The sequence below is a fragment of the Pseudochaenichthys georgianus genome, chromosome 21, assembly GCF_902827115.2.
Source record: "Pseudochaenichthys georgianus chromosome 21, fPseGeo1.2, whole genome shotgun sequence".
NCBI classification, from domain to species: domain Eukaryota; kingdom Metazoa; phylum Chordata; class Actinopteri; order Perciformes; family Channichthyidae; genus Pseudochaenichthys; species Pseudochaenichthys georgianus.
This window is the reverse complement of record NC_047523.1, coordinates 11525090-11547300: the sequence shown is the minus strand read 5'-3', so window position 1 is coordinate 11547300 and position 22211 is coordinate 11525090. Positions and strand designations below refer to the sequence as shown.

The window sequence follows — 22211 nt, the reverse complement described above, 5'->3', positions numbered from 1 at the left end:
ATTTATAAGGCTACGAATTATGCTGATTGTTCTCTTGGCCATGTAACGATGATTCTTGGAAGACTGGCTATGTCGTAAAAAATATAGTAACAAAATCCTTTAAAAACTGCGAATATCCAAAATACAAAAATTAGATAGAATGCCTTTAGCGTAAAAATAAAATGAAAAACTTAACAATCAGTCACAAATGTAGTTTTAAAACATTACAATATTTTATTAAATTCTGGATATTTTCTATATTATACATTTCAGATGCTGAGTTGTATTGGCTACATCTAACTCTTTCAGGTAATCAACACTTGTATTTTGCACAATATAGACACATTGGGGGATTGCATATGGTTGTATTCTTGGATAATTGATCTAGTCACAAAAAACTGCCGGCATATACAAAATAAAAAACAATGAATAATTGCTGTATTGTCATCACATACAAATAAAATGAAAAAAAAAAGAATTATTTTTGTAGAAACAAATTAATTACATAAATAAATATTTCTGATTCTCATTCTGACATTAATTTGAAATCTTTCTGCATTATTTTTCAGCTGCTTGTATATAATAATATATTTGCATGATGTAAAACATGTAAAGCAGTCTAAAAAATACACTATGCAACGATTTTACATTCAAACAAATCTATAAAAGTCACTGCTGATAAATAACAAAAACAAAAGGCCCCTATGACACAAGGCTGCTTTTCCGCATTCATCTTAGGGTGGAATTCTTTTTTTGTTGTTCGCACTCGCACCAATGGGTGCAGGTGTGTCTACCTGCCTTTTGGGAGTTTCGAACCCGGAAGTTTTAGGACAGCCGGGACTCATTTCACCACCGCACCTATGGAGTGTTCAGTAGCTTACCGTCCCTGATTTGTTTCCTTTAGAAAGCCATGCAAAAGTGACCCGAATTACGTACAATACAATTATCTGTTCGGGCAGTGAGCGTTACTCCTTTTGGACCTCAGGAACCCGCCATGGCATCGGCCGGAGAGATGTTCCCGAGCGGGGCACCGGGGCTCGCGGACAGCATGTCGATCCACGGCAGCACGGAGAAGCTGAGCCCCTCCGCCGTCAACCGCATCATGATGGAGTTCCTCATGTATTTCGGCCGGGCTTTGCTGATCTTCTACCCGGTGTACCTGACGGGGTACCTGGGCCTCAGTATCAGCTGGGTGGTGCTGTGCATGGTGATGGTCACCTGGTGGAAGAAGAACCGCCAGTGGAAAGACGCCCGGATCGGAGGCGCCATTCACTTTCTAGATAACGAGACTAGTGTGGTGAACAAGGAGCTGCATAGTGCCTTACAAATGGCTTCATGGGTATGTGTTGTGGCCATTATGGGATACAGTTGACAGATTTACTGGTTGTCAAAGAGCAGCTTTTCTAGGGCTAATGGCTTTGTATGAGAGACTGGGGATGGTTGAAACACTTTTAGCATTTTTCTCAGTTACTCACAGACTGTTTGGTTTATACACACATTAAAAAAATTGTAATTAACTTACATATGTCTGCTAACTACTTATACAATTAAAAGAAGATTTCACATGGCTTGTTGTCCACAATATTTATTTGAAAGGAAGTCAGATGTTGACCCCTAGCCTCGGGACAGTTGTGAAATTAACTTTCAAATGTTGTCTCAATGAACATAGAGACTATTTTGTCAAAAACAACTTTTTGTTACATTGTAGTGCTTATTACCCATACCATTTAAGATTATTACATTTGACACGTTGTGTACATCATTCATTTGAAAAGAGGAACAGACTATGAGCACATCCATGAGGACAGTTGCAAGATGTGTTTAAAAATAGAAAAGATAGATAGTATAAAGAAAAATAGATAGATACTTTATTCCTCCCAAATTGCGAAATGACTTTGTCACAGTAGCAGTGTTGTCAAGCATTAGTCAAGTTACAAATATTTTAAAGATACAATAACTTACAAATGGAAGCAATTTACATCATAAACGACTTTTATCAAGAGTATCGACATAATACACAATATAAAGAAAATATTGAATACATTGAATACTCTACAATATACAATCTCACTACGAACATAATAGAAATATACAACAGACACATATTGGCATTGGGTTATATATACATTAAAAAAATTCCACTAATTAACTATCCCTTTTTGTATCTATGAGCATAGTTTATTGTTTTTTATATTATACTTGTATTTATTTATACCACAATTACATAGTATAATTTATGTACAAATCTTCAGCAGCCAGACAGCAAAGAGAGTATACTATTGTTGAAGAAAGGTTGAACCCTGGAGGTCAAGCCCTTGTTTTCGGAGCTAAACGAGGCAAAACGTACTGAAACATGTCCGATACTGTAGGGCTTTCTGTTGCCTTGACTACACTACACTTTATTTGCTTAGCATGTGCCTCCCATACTCAGGTTTGGGCTGAGCTAGCCAAATGTGTTTTTATTTAGCTGGTTTTGTCTCTGCATATTTGGTTACACCATGCCACACCCACTCAAACGGTGACTCATGGGAACTAAGAAGGGAGAGACAGTGATCGGTTTCCTCTCATGTCGCAGGAATGTAAAATGCACAACGGATCAGATCAACTTTTTGTAGTTAGTGTCTCGCAGATCAATCTTACACAGGTTCATTCAAATACAATGCAGGATTCCATTTGAAAAGATTTCTCAATTCACCCAGTGTAAAACCCTTTTCTTTGGTCTTAAAAGAGAGAAATGTCCTCTTCTTTAGCACTGATGGTAATTTATTTGGATATATGCTCTGTATTAGATCATGATTCCAAACTTCTGTTACAGTCCACAGTTTTGATGCTGCAGGGAAACGTTGGTAAGCTCTAAAAAAGAAATACTCCAAAGCTACTGCTGTCTTTTTTCACTAAGGAATGCTGTCAAATTCCAGGAATGCAATTTGCAGAATGTCTCCCACTCTAATAGAAGCCACATGATTTTATTTAATTTGCCTGAGTTTATGTTGACTTATTTTACCATCTTATTTGCATGATGGATGATTTAATAATAACTGAATTATGTCTTTGTCGCCACTATCATGCATGCCACTGTGTTGTTGGGTTGGACAAATACGTACACCTCTTCATACTTTAACGTTTTTGTACTTTGTTTCCCATTTTAAGGTCCACTTTCCAGATTTTGAGAAGGTTGAATGGCTTAACAAGGTACAGTATCATAATATTCTTAACTCTTATGTGTCCTGGAACTTGCTAAAGAAAGTTGTTGCTTTACATTTCCTCTGTAGTTTAAAGGCAGTGCTTAAGAGCTCTATTTACACCCCAACCGTGCCATCCTGGTACTATAGTAGGTCACATGGCCTCATTAGAATTAATTAGATGTAAACTAAAATGCAGGTGTCACTCAAAATGCAGTAGGGGTATTATAGGGATGGTTTGGATAGAGTATAAGAGGTACTTAATCAATAATCAATGTATTACCTACTGTGGATGGCAGTCGATATGCCTCAAGTCTGAAGAAAAAGACTTATGACACGAGCCAAGCAATGTACTGCTGTGGGCAGGGGCAGCAAAACATATTTTAGTCACCTAAAAAAAAAGGCCAACATAAAGATATCTACATCAGTTTTAACAGGCACTGTATTTCGAATAATTTGCCGTCAGACAGCATTTTAAAATGGGAAAAGGAAATGATTCTCTATGCTTTTTTCTAAGCCACCTCACTCACTCAGTGTATAGATGACAGCGTAAGATTCTTATCCGCAAAGCAGTGAAAGAATGATATCCTTAAAATAGCCTACACTGGTTTTAATTGTTGTACTTATTTATTATACGTTTCTAAATTTCCAAGCTTCGAGGTTGGTTCTCCTTTCAGTTTCTACACATTTCTGGCATGCCAGCCACCATTCACTGTTGGTCATACACTTATGTACTCCATACATGAAAAAATCCCAACTATCGCTTTAAACTCACCACTAATATGCTGTGACATAGAAACACAGTTAAATGAGCACCAATTTTCCACTGTGTCGTTCGAATGTTTGTACCAGCATAAACCATTTAAGTCTTTTTGACTTGGAAAAATAATGCTACGAAAACTGTCTGATGCATTTAATGTATTGCCTGTTATTGAAGAAGACTGTACTGCATGTGCTGTTTGATTAAGGTGTGGAATCAAGGCGTTTTCACTTGCTCCATTCTTGTTTGTATATGTAGGTGTTGGAGCAGGCCTGGCCCTTCTTTGGGATGTACATGGAGAAGCTCCTGAAGGAAAACATCCAGCCGGCCATCAGACTCTCCAGCTCTGCGCTCAAAATGTTCAAATTCACCAAGGTCCACTTTGGACACTTAGTAAGTTTGCAACGCCATTTATTTAAGTGTTCAGTCAAAATGTATAACAATCTTTTACTAAATGTTTGTAAAGCAAAGCACACCTGTGATTTGGTTTGGGTAGAAATACTTCGACACACATGTATCTGATAAACTGAGGGGTGAATTTGCAATAAGAATTGTGGGGTTTTTGCAGCTGCTAAACATGTGCTAAACCGACTCAAAGCATGCATAACAGGCACTGCCAAACAGGTAGCGTCTCTGTTCTGTTTGTATGTCCATATTTAGATCAATCAGGAAATACAAAGAGATATGGCGCAAAGTTGGCTCATTTAACTTAATTGCTAAAAAAACATTTTAAGTAAAAAAGATCTGTGCTTATAGTAACATGCAGTTACTGGAAACTAGTATATCCAGTGGCTTAGTGTTTTTTTCCTTTTTTCGGCCAGATTAGCCTTTATTGGAAAGTGACACGGCTAAAAAGGGGAGACAAAGGGGATGACATACACTGAACAAAGATATAAATGCAACACTTTTGTTTTTGCTCCCATTTTTCATGAGATGAACTCGAAGATCTAAAACATTTTCTATATACACAAAATAACCATTTCTCTCAAATATTGTTCACAAATCTGAAAAAATCTGTGATAGTGAGCACTTCTCCTTTGCCGAGATAATCCATCCCACCTCACAGGTGTGGCATATCAAGATGCTGATTAGACAGCATGATTATTGCACAGGTGTGCCTTAGGCTGGCCACAATAAAAGGCCACTCTGAAACGTGCAGTTTTGCTTTATTCTGTCTGGGGGGGTCCGAAAACCAGTCAGTATCTGGTGTGACCACCATTTGCCTCACGCAGTGCAACACATCTCCTTCACATAGAGTTGATCAGGTTGTTGATTGTGGCCTGTGGAATGTGGGTCCACTCCTCTTCAATGGCTGTGCGAAGTTGCTGGATATTGGCAGGAACTGGAACACGCTGTCGTATACGCCGATCCAGAGCATCCCAAACATGCTCAATGGGTGACATGTCCGGTGAGTATGCTGGCCATGCAAGAACTGGGATGTTTTCAGCCTCCAGGAATTGTGTACAGATCCTTGCAACATGGGACCGTGCATTATCATGCTGCAACATGAGGTGATGGTCGTGGATGAATGGCACAACAATGGGCCTCAGGACCTCGTCACGGTATCTCTGTGCATTCACAATGCCATCAATAAAATGCACCTGTGTTCGTCGTCCATAACATACGCCTGCCCATACCATAACCCCACCACCACCACGGGCCACTCGATTCACAACATTGACATCAGAACACCGCTCACCCACACGACGCCACACACGCTGTCTGCCATCTGCCCTGAACAGTGAAAACCGGGATTCATCCGTGAAGAAAACACCTCTCCAACCTGCCAGACGCCATTGAATGTGAGCATTTGCCCACTCAAGACGGTTACGACGACCCGGAGTCAGGTCGAGACCCCGATAAGGACGACGAGCATGCAGATGAGCTTCCCTGAGACGGTTTCTGACAGTTTGTGCAGAAATTCTTGGGTTATGCAAACCGATTGTTGCAGCAGCTGTCCGAGTGGCTGGTCTCAGACGATCTTGGAGGTGAACATGCTGGATGTGGAGGTCCTGGGCTGGTGTGGTTACACGTGGTCTGCGGTTGTGAGGCCGGTTGGATGTACTGCCAAATTCTCTGAAACGCCTTTGGAGACGGCTTATGGTAGAGAAATGAACATTCAATTCACGGGCAACAGCTCTGGTGGACATTCCTGCTGTCAGCATGCCAATTGCACGCTCCCTCAAAACTTGCAACATCTGTGGCATTGTGCTGTGTGATAAAACTGAACATTTCAGAGTGGCCTTTTATTGTGGCCAGCCTAAGGCACACATGTGCAATAATCATGCTGTCTAATCGGCATCTTGATATGCCACACCTGTGAGGTGGGATGGATTATCTCGGCAAAGGAGAAGTGCTCACTGTCACAGATTTTTTCAGATTTGTGAACAATATTTGAGAGAAATGGTTATTTTGTGTGTATATATAATTTTTTTTTAGATCTTTGAGTTCATCTCATGAAAAATGGGAACAAAAACAAAAGTGTTGCATTTATATTTTTGTTCAGTGTAAGTAAAGGGTCCCAGGTTGAATCTGGGTCCTCCACACGGGGACTAAGCCCAACTACATGGGCTGCCAGCTTTACCAGTTGAACTAAATGGTGGCCCCTGAAGTGCATTTATAAGGGCTGTCAGCCCTCTCTTACTTATTTTGGAAGGCGATGACAGTGGTGGCATTGAAAAATAAATGAATAAAGCTACCTTACATGTCATTTTGAAATAAACACGGGGAAAAACGAGAAAACAGCCTTCCGACTCAATGAATCCTCACAACAGACGATGGTTACAATTTTTCAAGAAAAAAGAGAGGAAATTGCATAACTTTTCCACCATTTTAGCACAATATGGTTTGTGACTTTGACGTGGTCGATAGCTGGTGCAAATAATACACAATTCACTCGACCACAATCCATTCTTTGTTGACAGTGTGGTGTCTCATTCAAGATGGCTTACTTTAAAATGTTTTTCTATTTCCAGCCTCTTAGAATCACTGGAATGAAAGCATACACAGATGAAGTGGATCAAAGGGAGGTGGTTCTGGACCTAAATATATGGTAGGTCAGATACATTTCTCATGTCAGAGCTGCTATTTACTTTACGTCATTTGGTTTTAATGGCAAGAGCCTAGTACTGTAGGTGTGCATGCATTTTTACTCTCTATCACTGTTCACTTTGCAGTTATGAAAGTGACGTGGACATCGACGCTGAGGTGAAGCCGGCGATCAAAGCTGGCGTCAAAGGACTTAAAGTAGGCTTCTCTTTGTCTTTCGGGTTATGGTTATCATCATAACATGTGTTTACAAGTGTTGTAAAATTACTTCAATATTCCAGCTCCAGGGAATGATGAGGGTCATTCTGGAGCCTCTTATTGGTCAAGCACCACTGATTGGAGGAGTCACCTTTTTCTTCATTCGCCGCCCTGTGAGTGACATTTTCTCAACCATACTGTCCTCAATCAAGCTGCTTGATTGGCCAAGTTTAAAACTCTGAATACATTTTTTTTCAGACCCTTCAAATCAACTGGACTGGCATGACCAACCTTTTGGACAGCCCTGGCTTCAGGTTAGACTGTTAAAGGTCACTCCAATATTTTACTGTTTAATTGTTTAGTCAAAAGCCCTCTCAATTCATCTGTTCTTTTTCAGCTCCTTGTCTGAGGGGACAATAATGGACATCATCGCCTCGCTCATGGTGCTTCCCAACCGCATGTGTATACCCCTCATAGACCAAGTCAAAGTCGACCAGATGAGGTTCCCACTACCCCGAGTATGTAAGATATAATTTCCATTTCACGGAGTAATCTTCATCTTATCACATACTGCAACTTGCATTTTCAAATACCCTGCCATTGGCTTAGGGCGGGACAATATGTTTTGATGTAAATGTAATATACAGTAGGAAGTTCGGAACCATACTTTAAAATGTTACTATAAGTCTTTTTTATTGATTGATAATCAATTTTTGTTCAGTTCAATGCAATTTAAAAAAAAAATTTTTTTAAAAACTATGTTGGAAATACTATATATATATATATATATATATATATATATAGTATATTAGTTTTCAATGTATTTGTCTTTCAACTGTTCCCCAGGGCGTGGTGAGGGTCCACTTGCTTGAGGCTAGAGACCTGGTGGCGAAGGACACATACATGATGGGCTTAGTCAAGGGCAAATCAGATCCCTATGCAACTCTCAGAGTGGGCGACAGACAAGTCAAAAGCAAGACGGTCAAAGAGAATTTGCACCCCAGATGGAATGAAGTGTTTGAGGTAAAATAACAGTGATTATGTGAAAACTTAATTCACTTTAGTGTAACTTTCATGCTTTGGTTTCAATGGTTGGATTACTATTTTTTGTTCATTTTTCTTTTATGTTATTAAAGCACCTGGATAAGCTAAAAAAAAATGCATGAACATTGTGATTTTAAATGCACCGTAATCCTGTGTGTATTCTGGTATGCAAAAATAGAAAAATGCTGAAGAGATACTAAAATAATTGTTAGCAAGTACTTTGTATAATGTTAGATTGGATGTAGTCACAATGACAACACCCATTGGTTTAAACTTTATAGACTACCCTTTTGAAGACTATGGTTTGACATTTTGCCGTCACCATCTTTTTTTTTTTTGGAGCCAAAAGTAATCCTATTTGTACAAGAGTCTGGAACTGGATAAGAGTGAGGCCATGCGGTGGATATATTAGCAAAACAAACGCTTAGTTACCAACTACCTAGCTTGGTTAGCAAGGTGAATCTGTAACTAACATAACCTGTAATATTATTTGGGATGCTAATTTTGGCTAGCTAAAAACAGGCTTTTTTGCAATGTACTTGTGAGAAAAAAAGATCAGGCAACTCCCTTGGAGTGTCTTATAGTACAATGAGCTAAGCTAGTAATACAGTGAGCTAATACCTGCTAATTAGTGCCAAGTCTGCTAACATGCATATACAATGGGGCACAGACTCAATATTATTTCAAAAATTTCAACAATTATTTAAAAGGCATCAATTCCAAAGCATGGCTGAGGGGTCATGTTCAGTGACTCAAATGAATAGTGAAGTGAAGCCTATCAGACAGGTTGAAGATGTTACTGAACTCATCTGCCACGCAAAACAGCTGCGCCTTTAATGAGGCAACATTTTGGTCCGTATTACAAAATTGTTAAAGAAAATGTAACCTCCTGCAGTGATTATGAATATGGAAATCAGCTAAAGTGTTGAAAAACGTTTTTTGTAAAACGGTATTATAAGAGGAACTTAAGAGGAACTGCAGTTTTTGGGACTAATGGGTGGCTTCATTTGTCAACCCTGGAGGTTGCTGACAATTTTCTTTTAGGTTTTTTGCACCAATAACTGCAAATTCAAGTGTCTCAACTAACATTCTTTGTAGATGTGTGATTTGTTAAAGAATAAGCTCTCTAAATGTTGTAGAAATGTAATTAAGTCTTCTCAAGCTTGCTCTTTAATTCAATATGGTCACACTTATATACTTATTGTGTTATTAACAAATAAAGGATTTCTGATTCTGATTTTTGAACTGATGTTAACATTGACTTTCCCATCAAAAATAACATTAGTAACATCCACCTTCTCTTTATCTGTGTGCAGTTTGTCGTCCATGAAGCCCCAGGGCAGGAACTGGAGTTGGAGATGTATGATGAGGACACGGATAAAGATGACTCCCTGGGAACGTAAGAAACTATCAAATACCAGTGGGAAAAAGTAGGGATAATGCTGTCTAAGTCACATGAATGGTTTTCATTCCTCTATATAAAAGTAATCTGATAGGGAACTCAAGGAATGGAATAGTTTCCCAAGTGTTACCTTTTACCATGCTATATTACAATCCTATAATGGCATTTAACCACACCTTATATGGTTACTTGATTAAAAATATACTGTAGCTTGTATGGAGAAATATGAATAGCTTACATATTACGTATAAATCAGTGCTTCTCAAAGTGTGGTTCGTGTATTGGTAACATTTCACATTTAAGTTTTCCGCACTCTCGTGGGAATATCTCCGCAATGGAACGAGCTTAAGTTTAACTTTCAATTGCAGGATATAGCCCAGCGCAACACCTTCATCACACATGTTTCCACATGTTTGTACCATTTTCAGGTGATTTGTAATCTGTTCTAGAAAAACGATGTGATTTTGGATATTTGTGGAGTTAGGTGGTTCGCGAGTGTTTTTTTATTGGTTAAGTGGTCCTTGGTATGAACAAGTTTGAGAAACACTGGTATAAATTAAAGTATATTCTCAAGGTTACTGGTATAAAGTTTTCACTTGTCATCATTTGTCATTATCACCGTAGGTTTAACCTTGATTTCGGAGAAGTGAAAAAGAAGATAGAAATGGATCAGGTGAGCTTGAATTAATAATGTGGATACACAAAATAAAGGAATTTTTGCCTAATGAATACTTTTTCCCCCCTTCTGCAATAGAAAAGGAAATATTACTCACAAACTGATTGCCCACACTCATGTTGATAAATGGATCTTCCTCACTGTTGTAGTGGTTTCCTCTGGAAGGCGTCCAGAATGGAAAAGTTCATCTCAAGCTCCAGTGGTTTTCCCTTAAGTCTGACCCCGAACTGCTGAGGGAGGTAACCACATTGTTGCTTTCATTTCTTCTATCCAAATATTTTCATTAACATCTTTATTCAATGTCATCAGGTTCTTATATTACTTGTCATTCTTCTGGCCACATATTTGCATTATTCTTAAAAGGGATAGTTTGGATTTTTAGTGTGAGATTTACTCTAATCATTCAAATGAAATATCAGTTGAATAGTGTTCTGTATTGGGAATATTTTTACCACTTTGCATTCAGAAAGCCCATTCTGAGCGGAAAGCGCAACCTATGTTTTCTTTCAAGCCACCAGACTCCTTCGCCAAAGGAGTGAAGCATTGAACTGCTGCCCCAATCACCAGCAGTTCAATGCTAATATTCCATTATACTACTGCGTACCAACTGTTATCTGCTGTAGTTATTACAATTAATACAGACAATTACCTCATATAACCCCATTTCAAACAATCCTAACTATCCCTGTAACTTTGTAAATTTGCCCCTGAGTGTTACTTTAACTTGTTAATCATTTATGACCCTCTGCCATCACTCTTCCAGTCTTCAGATGGCCTTGCTTGTGCCATGCTTGCAGTGTATCTGGACAATGCCTCAAACCTACCAGTAAGTGTTTTCCAATGGGCACTGTTGTTGTTGAGAGCAGGTAACGCTAACAAGAATCACAAATGTGCTAATGTATTCTTGTGTCTTGTGTGCAGAAAGACCACAGCGAGATGACGGAGCATCAGAAACACAAGAAGCCCGCAAAAGAAGCTCGGGTAAGCTCCCTCCCCAGTATTCACTATAAAAATCAGCTGGGCTGGATCGTGTAGACCCCAGACTCAGAGGCCAAAAATTGACAATTGCCATTACTTTGGTGTGTTGTAGTTTAATTTATTAAATAATGACCACTTAAGTACAGTGTTGCCCTTGAGTAAGAGGGTCAGTGTTTTGTTCGTCAAGTAGTCAACACAATACCAAGATCATCAGATCACATCATTGTTCAGAATAGAAAAAGCAGGCGTTGTTATTTAATGGTTATTGTGTAGGGACAGGTATTTAGTATAAACCAATACGACAAACCACAGCTTAAAGGTAATTTTCAATGCCCATCCCTACAATATATTGACTTTGAAAATACACCAAAGTAAACAAGAAATATGCAGGAGACAGTACACAACACAAACTCAACAAAAGGTGCAAACATTTCAAACACAACACTTAAAACTTGACATGAAAATCCAGAAAAAAATAAACAAGACCCAAACTTTATGTTCAGGATGCTCCAACTGATTCCTGTTTACATGACTAATCCCTCTTCAAAACCGCTTTATTTTCAGTTTGAATTGATCCCAGTTTCCCAGCCATTTTATCCCAGTATTTAATATAGTCCGAATGAATGCAAGAAATAACATATTTTTCACGTAGTCCATGAAGGCGTAGCTTGAATCTGGCATGTCTTTCCCGTTACTGCCTTAAGATATGAGTGGACTTTTGTATATTGATGTCAGACAAAAGCCTTGGTTGGATCAGATGTTTTCTGGGAGTGCCTCAGGAGAACTTGTCTCTGTGTGGAGCTGGTGTTTCCTGTTTGTCCAGTGCATTGCTGCTATTTGATCATGTGGGTGTGTTTATTACCAGCTAGTGTCCATGTTGTTGGGTTTCTCCCTTTACCTGAAGCTTGTTCAGGAGGATTTTCCCAGCAAAAAGACCGGTGCAGAACAGTGTTAAAAACTGAGCGAATTGAACAATTTATAAATAAATGTATGAATATAATAATTTGCCCTTGTTGGAATTCAAATGCAGGCAAATATCTGTTCTGTATTATAAGTTACTGAAATGGTAAATATATAAGATCTTCAATAAATGCAATTGAGGTCACAGATTACTTCCTGGTTTTCATATATTTGACTTACTCAATCTTGTGTAAAACCTTATTCAGCTGGTATCAAAGGCATTTATGATCACATTGTGTGAATTATTTAAGGGAACCTTTTGACCCAGACTGGTTAATGATACATATATATAAAAACAGTCACCTAAGTTGAACTGTGGATGTGTACTATAGCCTCTAAATGCCCTCTGGTGGCCTTTATGTGAACATACATGGCAGAGAATTGTGAGACACCAAACTGCATTCACAAGTTAAGAACTAATTCAGTGTTGCAGACATAGTCACCTTTTTACTTAATTAAGAATACGAGTGCTTGCTTAAAAGTACAAACATATCATCAAAATATACTGAAGGTACTAAAAGTAATTATTATGCAGAAAAGCACATTTCTGAATAAGGTATGTTACAAGCATATAATACGATTAATTAATTAAAAGTAGAGCTAGTTATAGGTTAAATTATGCAGATGAACCTATAATAATACATAATCAATAATTGTACATCCTTAATTTAAGTATAAGTTACTAAACCTTTTTAAATCAATTTAGTTGAGTTGGAAGTATTTTCACTGAGATGAATTGTAAAGTTGAATAAAAAGGAAATAATCTAGTAAAGATCAAAAACCTTGAATGTACTGAGTTACATTCAATAACTAAATGTAATTATCCTGCGCTACATTGGGTCAAAGACAGCCTTGTAAGGGTGGTTTGTTCATTTTTGGAAGATACCAATACTCAGTGAATTTATTTTAAGTGAAGCAAAAATGTCACATTATATCCAATGATTTTTCCCATTGACAATATCACTCACTAAAGGGCAATATTGAATATAGGCTCCTATACTTTGAATATATCTTGAGCTAGCATCCTTCCCAGTGGAATGTTGTCAACATACTCATGCTAGCATGCTAGTTGTGGCTGTGGCATTCACATTTTTCTCCAGTAATAATACTTCTCAAAACATCTGTTTTAACGCGAACCAGATGGTATGACGTGCCTGTGATGTATTATGGAATGGATGGTTTCACCTATCCTACGTGGAAGGCAGCAGGCTGCTTTCAGATAAACTAGCTTTTTGGCTTGTTGGCTTGTTGGCTTGTTGGCTTGTCAGATGGGAACTTTGCAAATGTATTGTTGATATTGCTAATAACACACATTTGTACAATTCTTATAAATATGTATCATTGTTCTTGGGCTTTTCTGTCATTGACAAAGTGTATGAAAACATTTTGCTGAATAAATCATGCTGACTGATTTACCTTGTTTTCAGCTTACAAACAGAGCTGCCACCCTGAACTCCTATGTGGAATTTGCCATTGATAAGGATGTTAAGAAAAGCAAGGTATGGCTCTCGCTTTGTCACATTTAATACACTATTTTCTCAAAAAATCATGGTGTCAATACAATATCTCTTAATGCATGTTTATAATTGATTTAATATATTTTGCACAGTAAAACCTAATATCTGTAATTGCAAATTGAGATGTTTTCGCAAAGGAAACCATTAACCTGTAGTTATTTCTCTTCAATCTCTCCTCATTTCATAGGTTGCGTATGCATCTAAAGACCCAAAGTGGGAGGAGGGCTTCACCTTCTTTGTGCATAATGTCAAAACACAGCAGCTCATGATTCAGGTTGGTAATAATATTTTTATTTGATGAACCAACTCGTTTAAAGGTGGGGTAGGTAAGTTTGAGAAACCGGCTCGAGATACACTTTTTGTTATATTCCATGGAATGCTCTTAAAGGTGGGGTATGCAATTTATTTCAGAAACACTTTTTTATTATTCAATGGAATGCTCTTAACATCCCGATAGCAATAAATGCTTTGACAATAAATACATAAAAAATGTCATCTGTGGAAGCCGTGGTGCTGTAAAAAGCACGACCAATCATTTTAGCCGGCCCGGCTAAAGTAACTGGATGGCCAACCTGCCTGTCAGCTTTCCATCTGTGCACAAACTTATCTCGTGCCCTCATTGGTCATGTGCGCGTTCATTTGTGTTGGAGGAGGGGCTCTTTAAGGAAGTGGCAGATTTTTTACGGTTGTGTATTTTCAAATTATATCGCACTCGAGCTGGTTTCTTCAAAATTACCTACCCCCAGACCCGGCGTCATGGGCGGCCCCATGGGGCCGGGTCCACCCATCCAGGATTTGGGCACCGCTGTTTTAATCAGGGCTGCATACAACATTTGAATTGTTTTATTATTATGTTTATTGTTGTTATTTGTAGGGCTTTGTCCTAATATTTATTTTTGTTTTAAACTATGTTGAAAGATTGGTTTAATATCATTTTTTTAATTTTGCTATGAAATTCTGAATGAAAGGCTGCGCGCGAGACAGATTTTTCGCTGGGTTGAGTCGTGTGGGTTTTTGAGTGAGATGCGGCACAGCAGCCTGTCAGTTTACTCTTGCTAGGTTAGTTTGGCTATTATCATTTCTATTTATCTGCAGCAATGGATATCAGGAAGTGGTCACGAAAGGATTATGGCAACTCAGCGCCAGATGCAGGCACATTAGAAGAAATCAGTTACGTTACCAACGAGCTAGCAAGCCAGCCAGGGACAAGGGAGGCTGGCAATCAATTATATTTTGAAGAGAAATTGATTCTCAGGCCGGCTCTCTCACAAACTGCTCTGTGCGCAAGCAGACCGCTGCACACGCTCTCTGCCTCGCTCAATCTCTCGCTCTCCCTTTCTCTCTATCGCTCAACCTCACTCCACCTCTCCACCCTGTGTGCGCTCCTCAAGTTTGCCTGCGTGCTTGCCCAAGTTGCCACAGCGTTACAAATGTGCCACAAAACCAACCAATAATAAGACTGTCAACAGCCTTATGGCAACATAAAACCCCTCTCTTTCCGTAACAACAATTCACGAGCGCCTCCCTCACCCCCCCGGTGACATATCTCGAGCGTTACACCCCCCCCCCCCCCCCCCTACTGTGATACTGTGACTTTCTTGTTATTTGATCCAAATGATACCAAAAAAACAAAATCATTAATGTTGTAAATGTTGTTATTCTAGATCTCCATCAATAAGGCATATGTTGATATGTTTTCTCCTTGTCCAGGTCAAAGAGCATGATAAGAAGACTCAGCTCGGTATTTTCCACTTGCCCCTGAGTCGCCTCCTCGACACCTCCGACATGACTTTAGACCAGCGCTTTGTGCTGGAACGCTCCGGAGCCAACAGCCAGATCCAGCTGAAAGCCACTCTCAGGGTGAGTACACAACGTTGGCAAGCACTGGGGCTGGGCAATATAAAGATATACTATTGATATTGTGATATTAGACATGATATCACTTACATTTTCAATATCCCAATATCGTAAGTGTTGTCGTGTACTGGTTTTAAACGCTGCATTACAGTAAAGTGATGTACATTGTGTCACTGACTTAAGCAAGCCATGTTCTCTTCCCTCAATAGATTCTCACTGTCGAAAAGCCTCCACCCACGATTATTCTAAACCCTCCTCCACAAGACACAAAACAAATACCACAGACTAACCAAGGAGGTAAGGCTCCTGCATCCACTCCCGCTGTAGCTACATCCTCCTCTGCAGCACTTTCCCCCAACACCATCCCCACACCCTCAACTGCACCCTGGGACACCCAGAGTCGCTCAGATGAAATCTGGCGGCCGCCACCCTCCACACCGAACATGCGTCGCTATGACTCCCAGAGCCTGTTGTCAGACAACTCCATCGCCTCGTCACGTTTTGACCTTTCAGATGGGGCATCTTATCCAGAGTAAGCTTTGATCTATTTCCTTTTTTCATAACGCCAGTGCACTCCCTTCAACATTTCTTTGAACGTAATGGACTTTGTGGACCCAAGAGAAAGTGGACATATTCCTATGTTTTGTATCCATATAGGGCCATCAGCAAACATCAGGGTTCATTTGGGGAGATCCAGCTGACTGTACGCTACGCCAGCCTGAGGAACAAACTCATCGTCCTGGTTAACTCCTGCAGGTAAAACCCAAAAAGCATAACAGGGCCTCTTTAAATGCTGTAACTGAATCCAACATAACAAACCGGAAATGGCTGTGATTTAACTTCCATACGGTTTTCCCCTTCAATTTCATATGGCTAACCCCAGCTATGGTAACCCGTTGTGTGTACCTGTTGCTTACAGGAACTTATTCCGCACCAGTGAGAATGGCACAGACTCTTATGTCCGCCTGTATTTCCTCCCTGACCAAACCTGGATACATCGCAAGAGGACGCAGGCCAAGAAGAGGACAGTCAATCCTGTCTTCAATCACAAGTAAGCTTTTTGGATTCATGACACATTTGCACGAAAGAAAAAACATATTCTTTATTTCTTATTACCAAGGTTAAGCAGTTGCTGTATGTTTACTTCTGATTGGTTTTCTGGAATTGTTTGCTCTAACTCTCTTTCATTGTAGGTTTGAATTTGATGTTTCACTTCAAGAAGCACAAACCAGGAAGTTGGATGTGTCCGTGAAAAATGGGAAAATGTTCCACTCGCGGGAGAGGAAAGACATTGGCATGGTGGGTAATACTACTTGTGATTCAACATTGTTTATACTGTTAGACGAGGACATTATGGTGAGTCAATCATACAGTCTCTTAATGTCCAACTTTAGTTTAATTCAATGTTGTAAACGTTTTCTTTTTCCCCCCCAAACACACAGTTTATTGCAAAACCAATGTCTTGACCGCTATTGTTGTCACACTTTTGCAGTTAGCACCTCAGTTTCCATTAGGGACGCACAATATGAGGAAAATATTACAAAGTGTTGAATATTGCAATAATAACAATTCAACTTGCAATAAATAAAAGGATATCATAGTCTTCTAAGTTGGGCTTTCCTGCAGCTTTCAGTATACTGCTGAATAAGACAAAAAATAGCTTGTTGAAGTAAAAAAATTAAGTTATTGCAATCGTAATTAAAAAAAACAATATTTGTATCAGTATGTGGACTAATTTCCAAGTTATGCTCCCGCTCACAGGTGATGATCGATCTTTCACAGATGGAATTAGCCAAAGGCGTCACAGAATGGTATGGAATGCAGTTTTTCACTTCTCCATGATTTTTGTTAAACATAAGCTGAAGCATTCTGAATTTAAAGATATTTCCCACCCTCATTGTATATATATGTCCTGGTCGATAGTAGTCATCCAGTATAATTATATTCATATTTATTTTCCCTTTCCTTTTTAAGGTATGAGCTCACACTGCCTGGCCTGAAGCTGTAAAACTTCTGTTTGCAGAATAAAGAGCAGCTCCACGGGCACTGATACAGTAAATATTGGGAGAGGTGCATAGTCCTTTGTTTTCCTTATCAACGTGGACCAGCGCTGGGTTTTCCAAATACACCACTAATCCCATCTGAGATACTGGCTATGTTTTGTTACTGTATTTGAAGGCTCTGCACTCACGTACCTGCACCTACTTAGGGAATAAAGTGTTACAGAAACCCCTATGATATGACCAAATATCTTTGAGCAGACATACAGCTGCCTATTAGACGACCCAGATTATGCAGCGTGTCATTTTCCCTTCTTCTTGTTGTTCCTCAAATAGAGCTGTTAACGACAGCAAACATGTATATTTTTTTCCTGCTTTGGACTATTCTTATTTTTTTACTTTTGTGTTCCCTACAAAGGAGCACCTTCATTCCACATGTTTTATTTGTTGATGTTCCTGAATAATAATGCTTTTGCTAAGCATGAATTGACCTTGTTATGTACAAATAATTACTCTATCAGAGCACGATTGTATTTATACTTCACAAGAAACAAGATAATTATGTAATTTGGATTTGTTCTTTGTAAGAGGTTTGGGTTTTGACTCGATCTGAGCCAAAGTTAACCTTTTGTGTTTTTGTGTAAATATTTTGGTAGTATTGATAGTTTTGATGTACTATTTTGTATTGGGGGAAATAAAGCGCGTGTGTGTGTGTATTGCAGCAATCAAAGAAATTAATTGCATACTGAAAAGGGTTACAGCCATGGGCAAATAATGTATTTATCTTAGAAAAAATGACAAGACATATACGTGATATCAGTCACAACAAAACAAAGGGGAGAATATACATAGTCAATACACAGTCAGATGATATTATTCATTAAATTAAATGAAAGACATACGCAAAGTTGTTGTGTTGATACATTTGCTTGGTTTCTTTCTTCAAACATAATACATGAGAGTTTAGAGTAATTTGAGCTGGTGAATATGAGATTTTACTTAAAGTCTGATTAGGTCATAAAACAATTGGAGTCAATATTAACAATATTAAATCTATCCTAGTTCTGGGTACAGTGCCAATATTAAATAAATACCATAAATACGTAAAATTCCAAATATGTTTTTAATTAACTCCACCTGGGACTTTCACTGGATACATGGGTATACTGTAAAGTCGATATCATATATATCATCATATAGAATATTCATATAAATGTATGTTTATATTCTTACTTATTTATAGTCTCAGACCCAAATAGTTGAAACAAATACATTCACTTTTTATTACCATCTGTGGCACACTCCTCACTACATATTAATGGAATCTTCCATCATCTTCACTGGGCTAACTGCACACCTCAACATTCATGTTACTCACTGAAGGAACAAGTCCTGTTTCTCGCTTGAGGCCAGGAAAAGGCTAGTCACTGTGACCTTTTTACCTGTGCTGGACTATGGTGATTTGATGTATATGAATGCACCTGCCAATTGCCTGGTCAAGTTAGATGCCACCTATCACAGTGCACTGAGATTTGTGACAAACTGTAAAGCATTAACCCATCACTGTACCCTGTATGCAAGGGCTGGTTTGCTTTCACTAACTGTACGGAGGCTCAGTCGCTGGTACATTTTTATATACAAAGCCATGCTAGGGAAACTTCCATCTTATATCTGCTCCCTGATCTCACGGAAAATTGTAAGTGGCTACTGCCTGAGATCGCATGCTGTGGTTTTATTAAATGTGCCAACTGCTAGGACTGTCTTAGGGAAGACAGCTTTTAGATGCGCAGCTCCTCTGTCTTGGAATAGTCTGCAAATTAAATGGAAACTGAACAATCTGGTGCCACTAAATGTTTTTAAAGCTCGGTTGGATGCTAGTCAATCGGAAGCTATTGGTACCTGTTTATGTGGATAATTATGTGAATGATGCTGTATGATGTCCTTTTGTTCTATTTATGTTTTTATGTTTCATGTGGAACTACTTGAGCAGGTCTCCCTTGAAAAAGAGATCAATGATCTCAATGGGATTTATCTGTATAAATAAAGGTTTGAAATGAAAAATTAAATGAAGCTCTAATATGAGACTGGAGAACCACACAAAATGGAATACTGAAGCTAAGATATCACGGGGAGCATTTTAACACAAAACCACGAAGGAAAGTAGATTAAACATTATGACGGCGGAAAACGGTACAGGCCTACTTGTTTTAAAAGTTGAGTATAGTAGCACCTGACCTACGCAAGTAAAGACCTTGTTTAAATACAGTCTGGTAAATACAGACAAAAACATAATTAACCGTTACGCTCTTAGTTGAAATATTGACATTAATTGAACTGTATCGAGTTCTTGCTTTTGTATGCGTATTATCAAACAAGCACATAATAAATCTGTAACAGAAATATATTTGTGTGTGTAACTGCCTACATTCTATGGTAACTGCCGGGGACAAAAAGTTCACGCGAGTCTGCGCGTGTGTTCACCGTTGCTTGCTTAGCAACGGCCCTAGCAACAGCACAAGGTGTTTCGTTAGAGAGCTAGCGTTAGCTCATGATAACTTTGCACAGGTACCAAGATGAGTTCAGCCAAAAAGAAGCCAAATATAGCTGAGGGTCTTGCGTTCCTACCACCAGCTCTACCTCAGGTACGTTTATAGAGCACTAAGTGAACTGTTGTGACCTCGTTTTGAAAGGTGTTTCAGTGTATTAACGCTGCGACTTCTAACTGACATTATTAAAGTTAGCTCAGGTGGTCGTGACACTAATACAACAGTAAACATTTTTTTACCACTTTTAAATTGAAACTTCCTCTGTTAATTTTTTTTCTGTTCCGAAAACCTGAAATTATTTGTCTCAAACCTACACCAACCTAAATTGTTAACTCCATTGTCCAGCTCCACAGAAAACAGCCGTGGATAGGTACAAAACCTTCATTTTCGCCGTATCCCCCACTCAAGCGGAAACGTGAGTCAAATGTTTAAAGCCTGAGTTTGTAATACTTTTCAGACACATACAAAAGTTTTATGACAACTTAAACACCAGATACATTATCATATTTTCCTAGATACTTATGCATTTTATACAATAGTGTAAACTAACGAACTAACAAGTAGGCCTACACATTTTACATCACTTGACTATTACCATGTTCTGCTACCATATACTTGTATGCCACTACATCTTAGAGGTACATTTTGTACTTTTTACTCAATTACATTGATTTAATACCTTTAATTACTAGTAACGTTGCAGATAAAGATCACTCTCATATAACATTTTATCAGCATATGCATTTAGTAAATTCTCAAGCTACTCAGCCATACAACATTGAATTACAGTAGAAAATAAATAAAATCATATATAATGAAACATGATTTTGAAATAAGCCATTCTGCATAACAACTTTTGGTACCTCATTTGTATTCATTTCAATGCCAAAACGTTGTCAATTAGTGTTGTAAGTCTTACTCAAAATAAAAATCTGAGTATTAGTCTTTTAATTTGTTTTGTAAAGCACTTTGAATTGTCGCGTACAGAAAAGTGCTATATAAATAAACTTGCCTTGCCTTATTCCATCACTGATTTTTCTGTTGGCCCTGTGTGTGCTGCCTGCAGGAGTTGGTCTGACTAAAGGAGTGCACAGTAGACCGGTTCAGAGTCAGGGCACAGGTCAGAATGATCTCGAGAGCAGAACAGCAGATCAGTTCAACAGAACCTCCAAGCACGGCATCAGCACCCATACAGAACTCATTAATGAGAAGGGCAAGATTCTCCGGGAAACTCTGGTTAAATTCATATGGTGAGTTCCTGTATTTTTTATAAAACTTTATTTTACGTCTCCCATGTCATTTACAATGATGTATTTATACATCTATAATTCAGTGTCACTCACCTCTGATATATGTTATAGGACATTTATAACTAACTATTTTAAAAGATATGGATCTAGAATTGTATTTTTGATGTGTTTTACCTATACTCTTTGTAAAGATATGACCTTATATTCTGAGCAAACTTCATATGCTAATGAAATAATCAGATAAAGAAAAAAATAAAATAAATATGTGTCTATAATTTATCTCTATCAAATAAAAGTATATACAGAATAAGTTGGTATCTACTATAATGGACCAATCTACTACTAGAAAGGCAACTCTGTACTGTTAATCACCACTGCTACGTATATTACATTATTACAGATAGGAAATTGTGTACAAAAACTGTTAATTGTCGTGGCTCCCATTTCTTTAAGCTTGCAAGAAAAAGAGGACAGCCCCGCGCCAACATTTGGCTCCTCCAAATCCACAACAAAGACAAATCGTGGAAAGGTGAATAGCTACCATACTTGATATGCCATATAATACATAACAAGCTCTCTTTGTTGTATGTGTGACATAATGAAGAAGTTGCGCCCGTCATTGTTTTATACTTTTCAAGACACTTGATATGGTAGCCTTTTATCACTGTTTTGTTTTGTTGGTCTCAATGGTTGCAGTTGCTAGGTCTGTTTCGTTCTTCGTGCAGTCTTCTTTCTCTTTACCTAAAAAACACGTACATATCTTTTGATGTATTGGAAAATTCTTGTACTAAGGTCAAAGCATTGAAACTTTTTA

At 38.4% G+C, this 22211-nt stretch overlaps 2 protein-coding genes across 3 annotated transcripts in view; both read left to right on the top strand.

Annotated features, from left to right (window-relative positions):
* The first annotated feature begins 536 nt into the window (after window positions 1-536).
* esyt3 (extended synaptotagmin-like protein 3) lies at window positions 537-18687 on the top strand. Of its 2 annotated transcripts, none has more exons than XM_034109287.2 (23): window positions 537-1318; window positions 3130-3171; window positions 4180-4314; window positions 6897-6973; window positions 7098-7167; window positions 7251-7340; window positions 7426-7481; window positions 7565-7685; window positions 8014-8190; window positions 9528-9610; window positions 10238-10286; window positions 10439-10528; window positions 11053-11115; window positions 11211-11270; window positions 13655-13726; window positions 13932-14018; window positions 15455-15604; window positions 15811-16133; window positions 16259-16357; window positions 16521-16652; window positions 16795-16900; window positions 17363-17412; window positions 17576-18687. In XM_034109287.2, the coding sequence occupies exons 1-23, from the start codon at window positions 974-976 to the stop codon at window positions 17607-17609; spliced, it is 2511 nt and encodes an 836-aa protein (XP_033965178.1). In that variant the 5' UTR covers window positions 537-973; the 3' UTR covers window positions 17610-18687. The 2 variants fall into 2 exon arrangements, with proteins under 2 accessions (XP_033965178.1, XP_033965179.1); XM_034109288.2 differs by lacking the exon at window positions 537-1318 and adding an exon at window positions 1593-2825.
* A 1427-nt stretch (window positions 18688-20114) lies between these two features.
* The window catches only part of dnah7 (dynein, axonemal, heavy chain 7), a 121088-nt gene continuing 118991 nt past the window's right edge, over window positions 20115-22211 (top strand). The window contains exons 1-4 of the mRNA XM_034110349.1: window positions 20115-20243; window positions 20493-20562; window positions 21214-21397; window positions 21851-21926. Of these exons, the coding sequence (XP_033966240.1) occupies window positions 20175-20243; window positions 20493-20562; window positions 21214-21397; window positions 21851-21926 (399 nt within the window). The 5' untranslated portion in view covers window positions 20115-20174. The remainder of the gene's footprint in view (window positions 20244-20492; window positions 20563-21213; window positions 21398-21850; window positions 21927-22211) is intronic.

What these genes read in the sequence shown, in the direction of transcription:
- esyt3 (XM_034109287.2), top strand. Translation starts at nt 974, where the DNA reads ATGGCATCGGCCGGAGAGATGTTCCCGAGCGGGGCACCGGGGCTCGCG. An exon ending in AGCCCGCAAAAGAAGCTCGG is followed by an intron (nt 11,271 to 13,654) that starts GTAAGCTCCCTC and finishes CCTTGTTTTCAG; the next exon opens with CTTACAAACAGAGCTGCCAC. An exon ending in GTCCTGGTTAACTCCTGCAG is followed by an intron (nt 16,358 to 16,520) that starts GTAAAACCCAAA and finishes TGTTGCTTACAG; the next exon opens with GAACTTATTCCGCACCAGTG.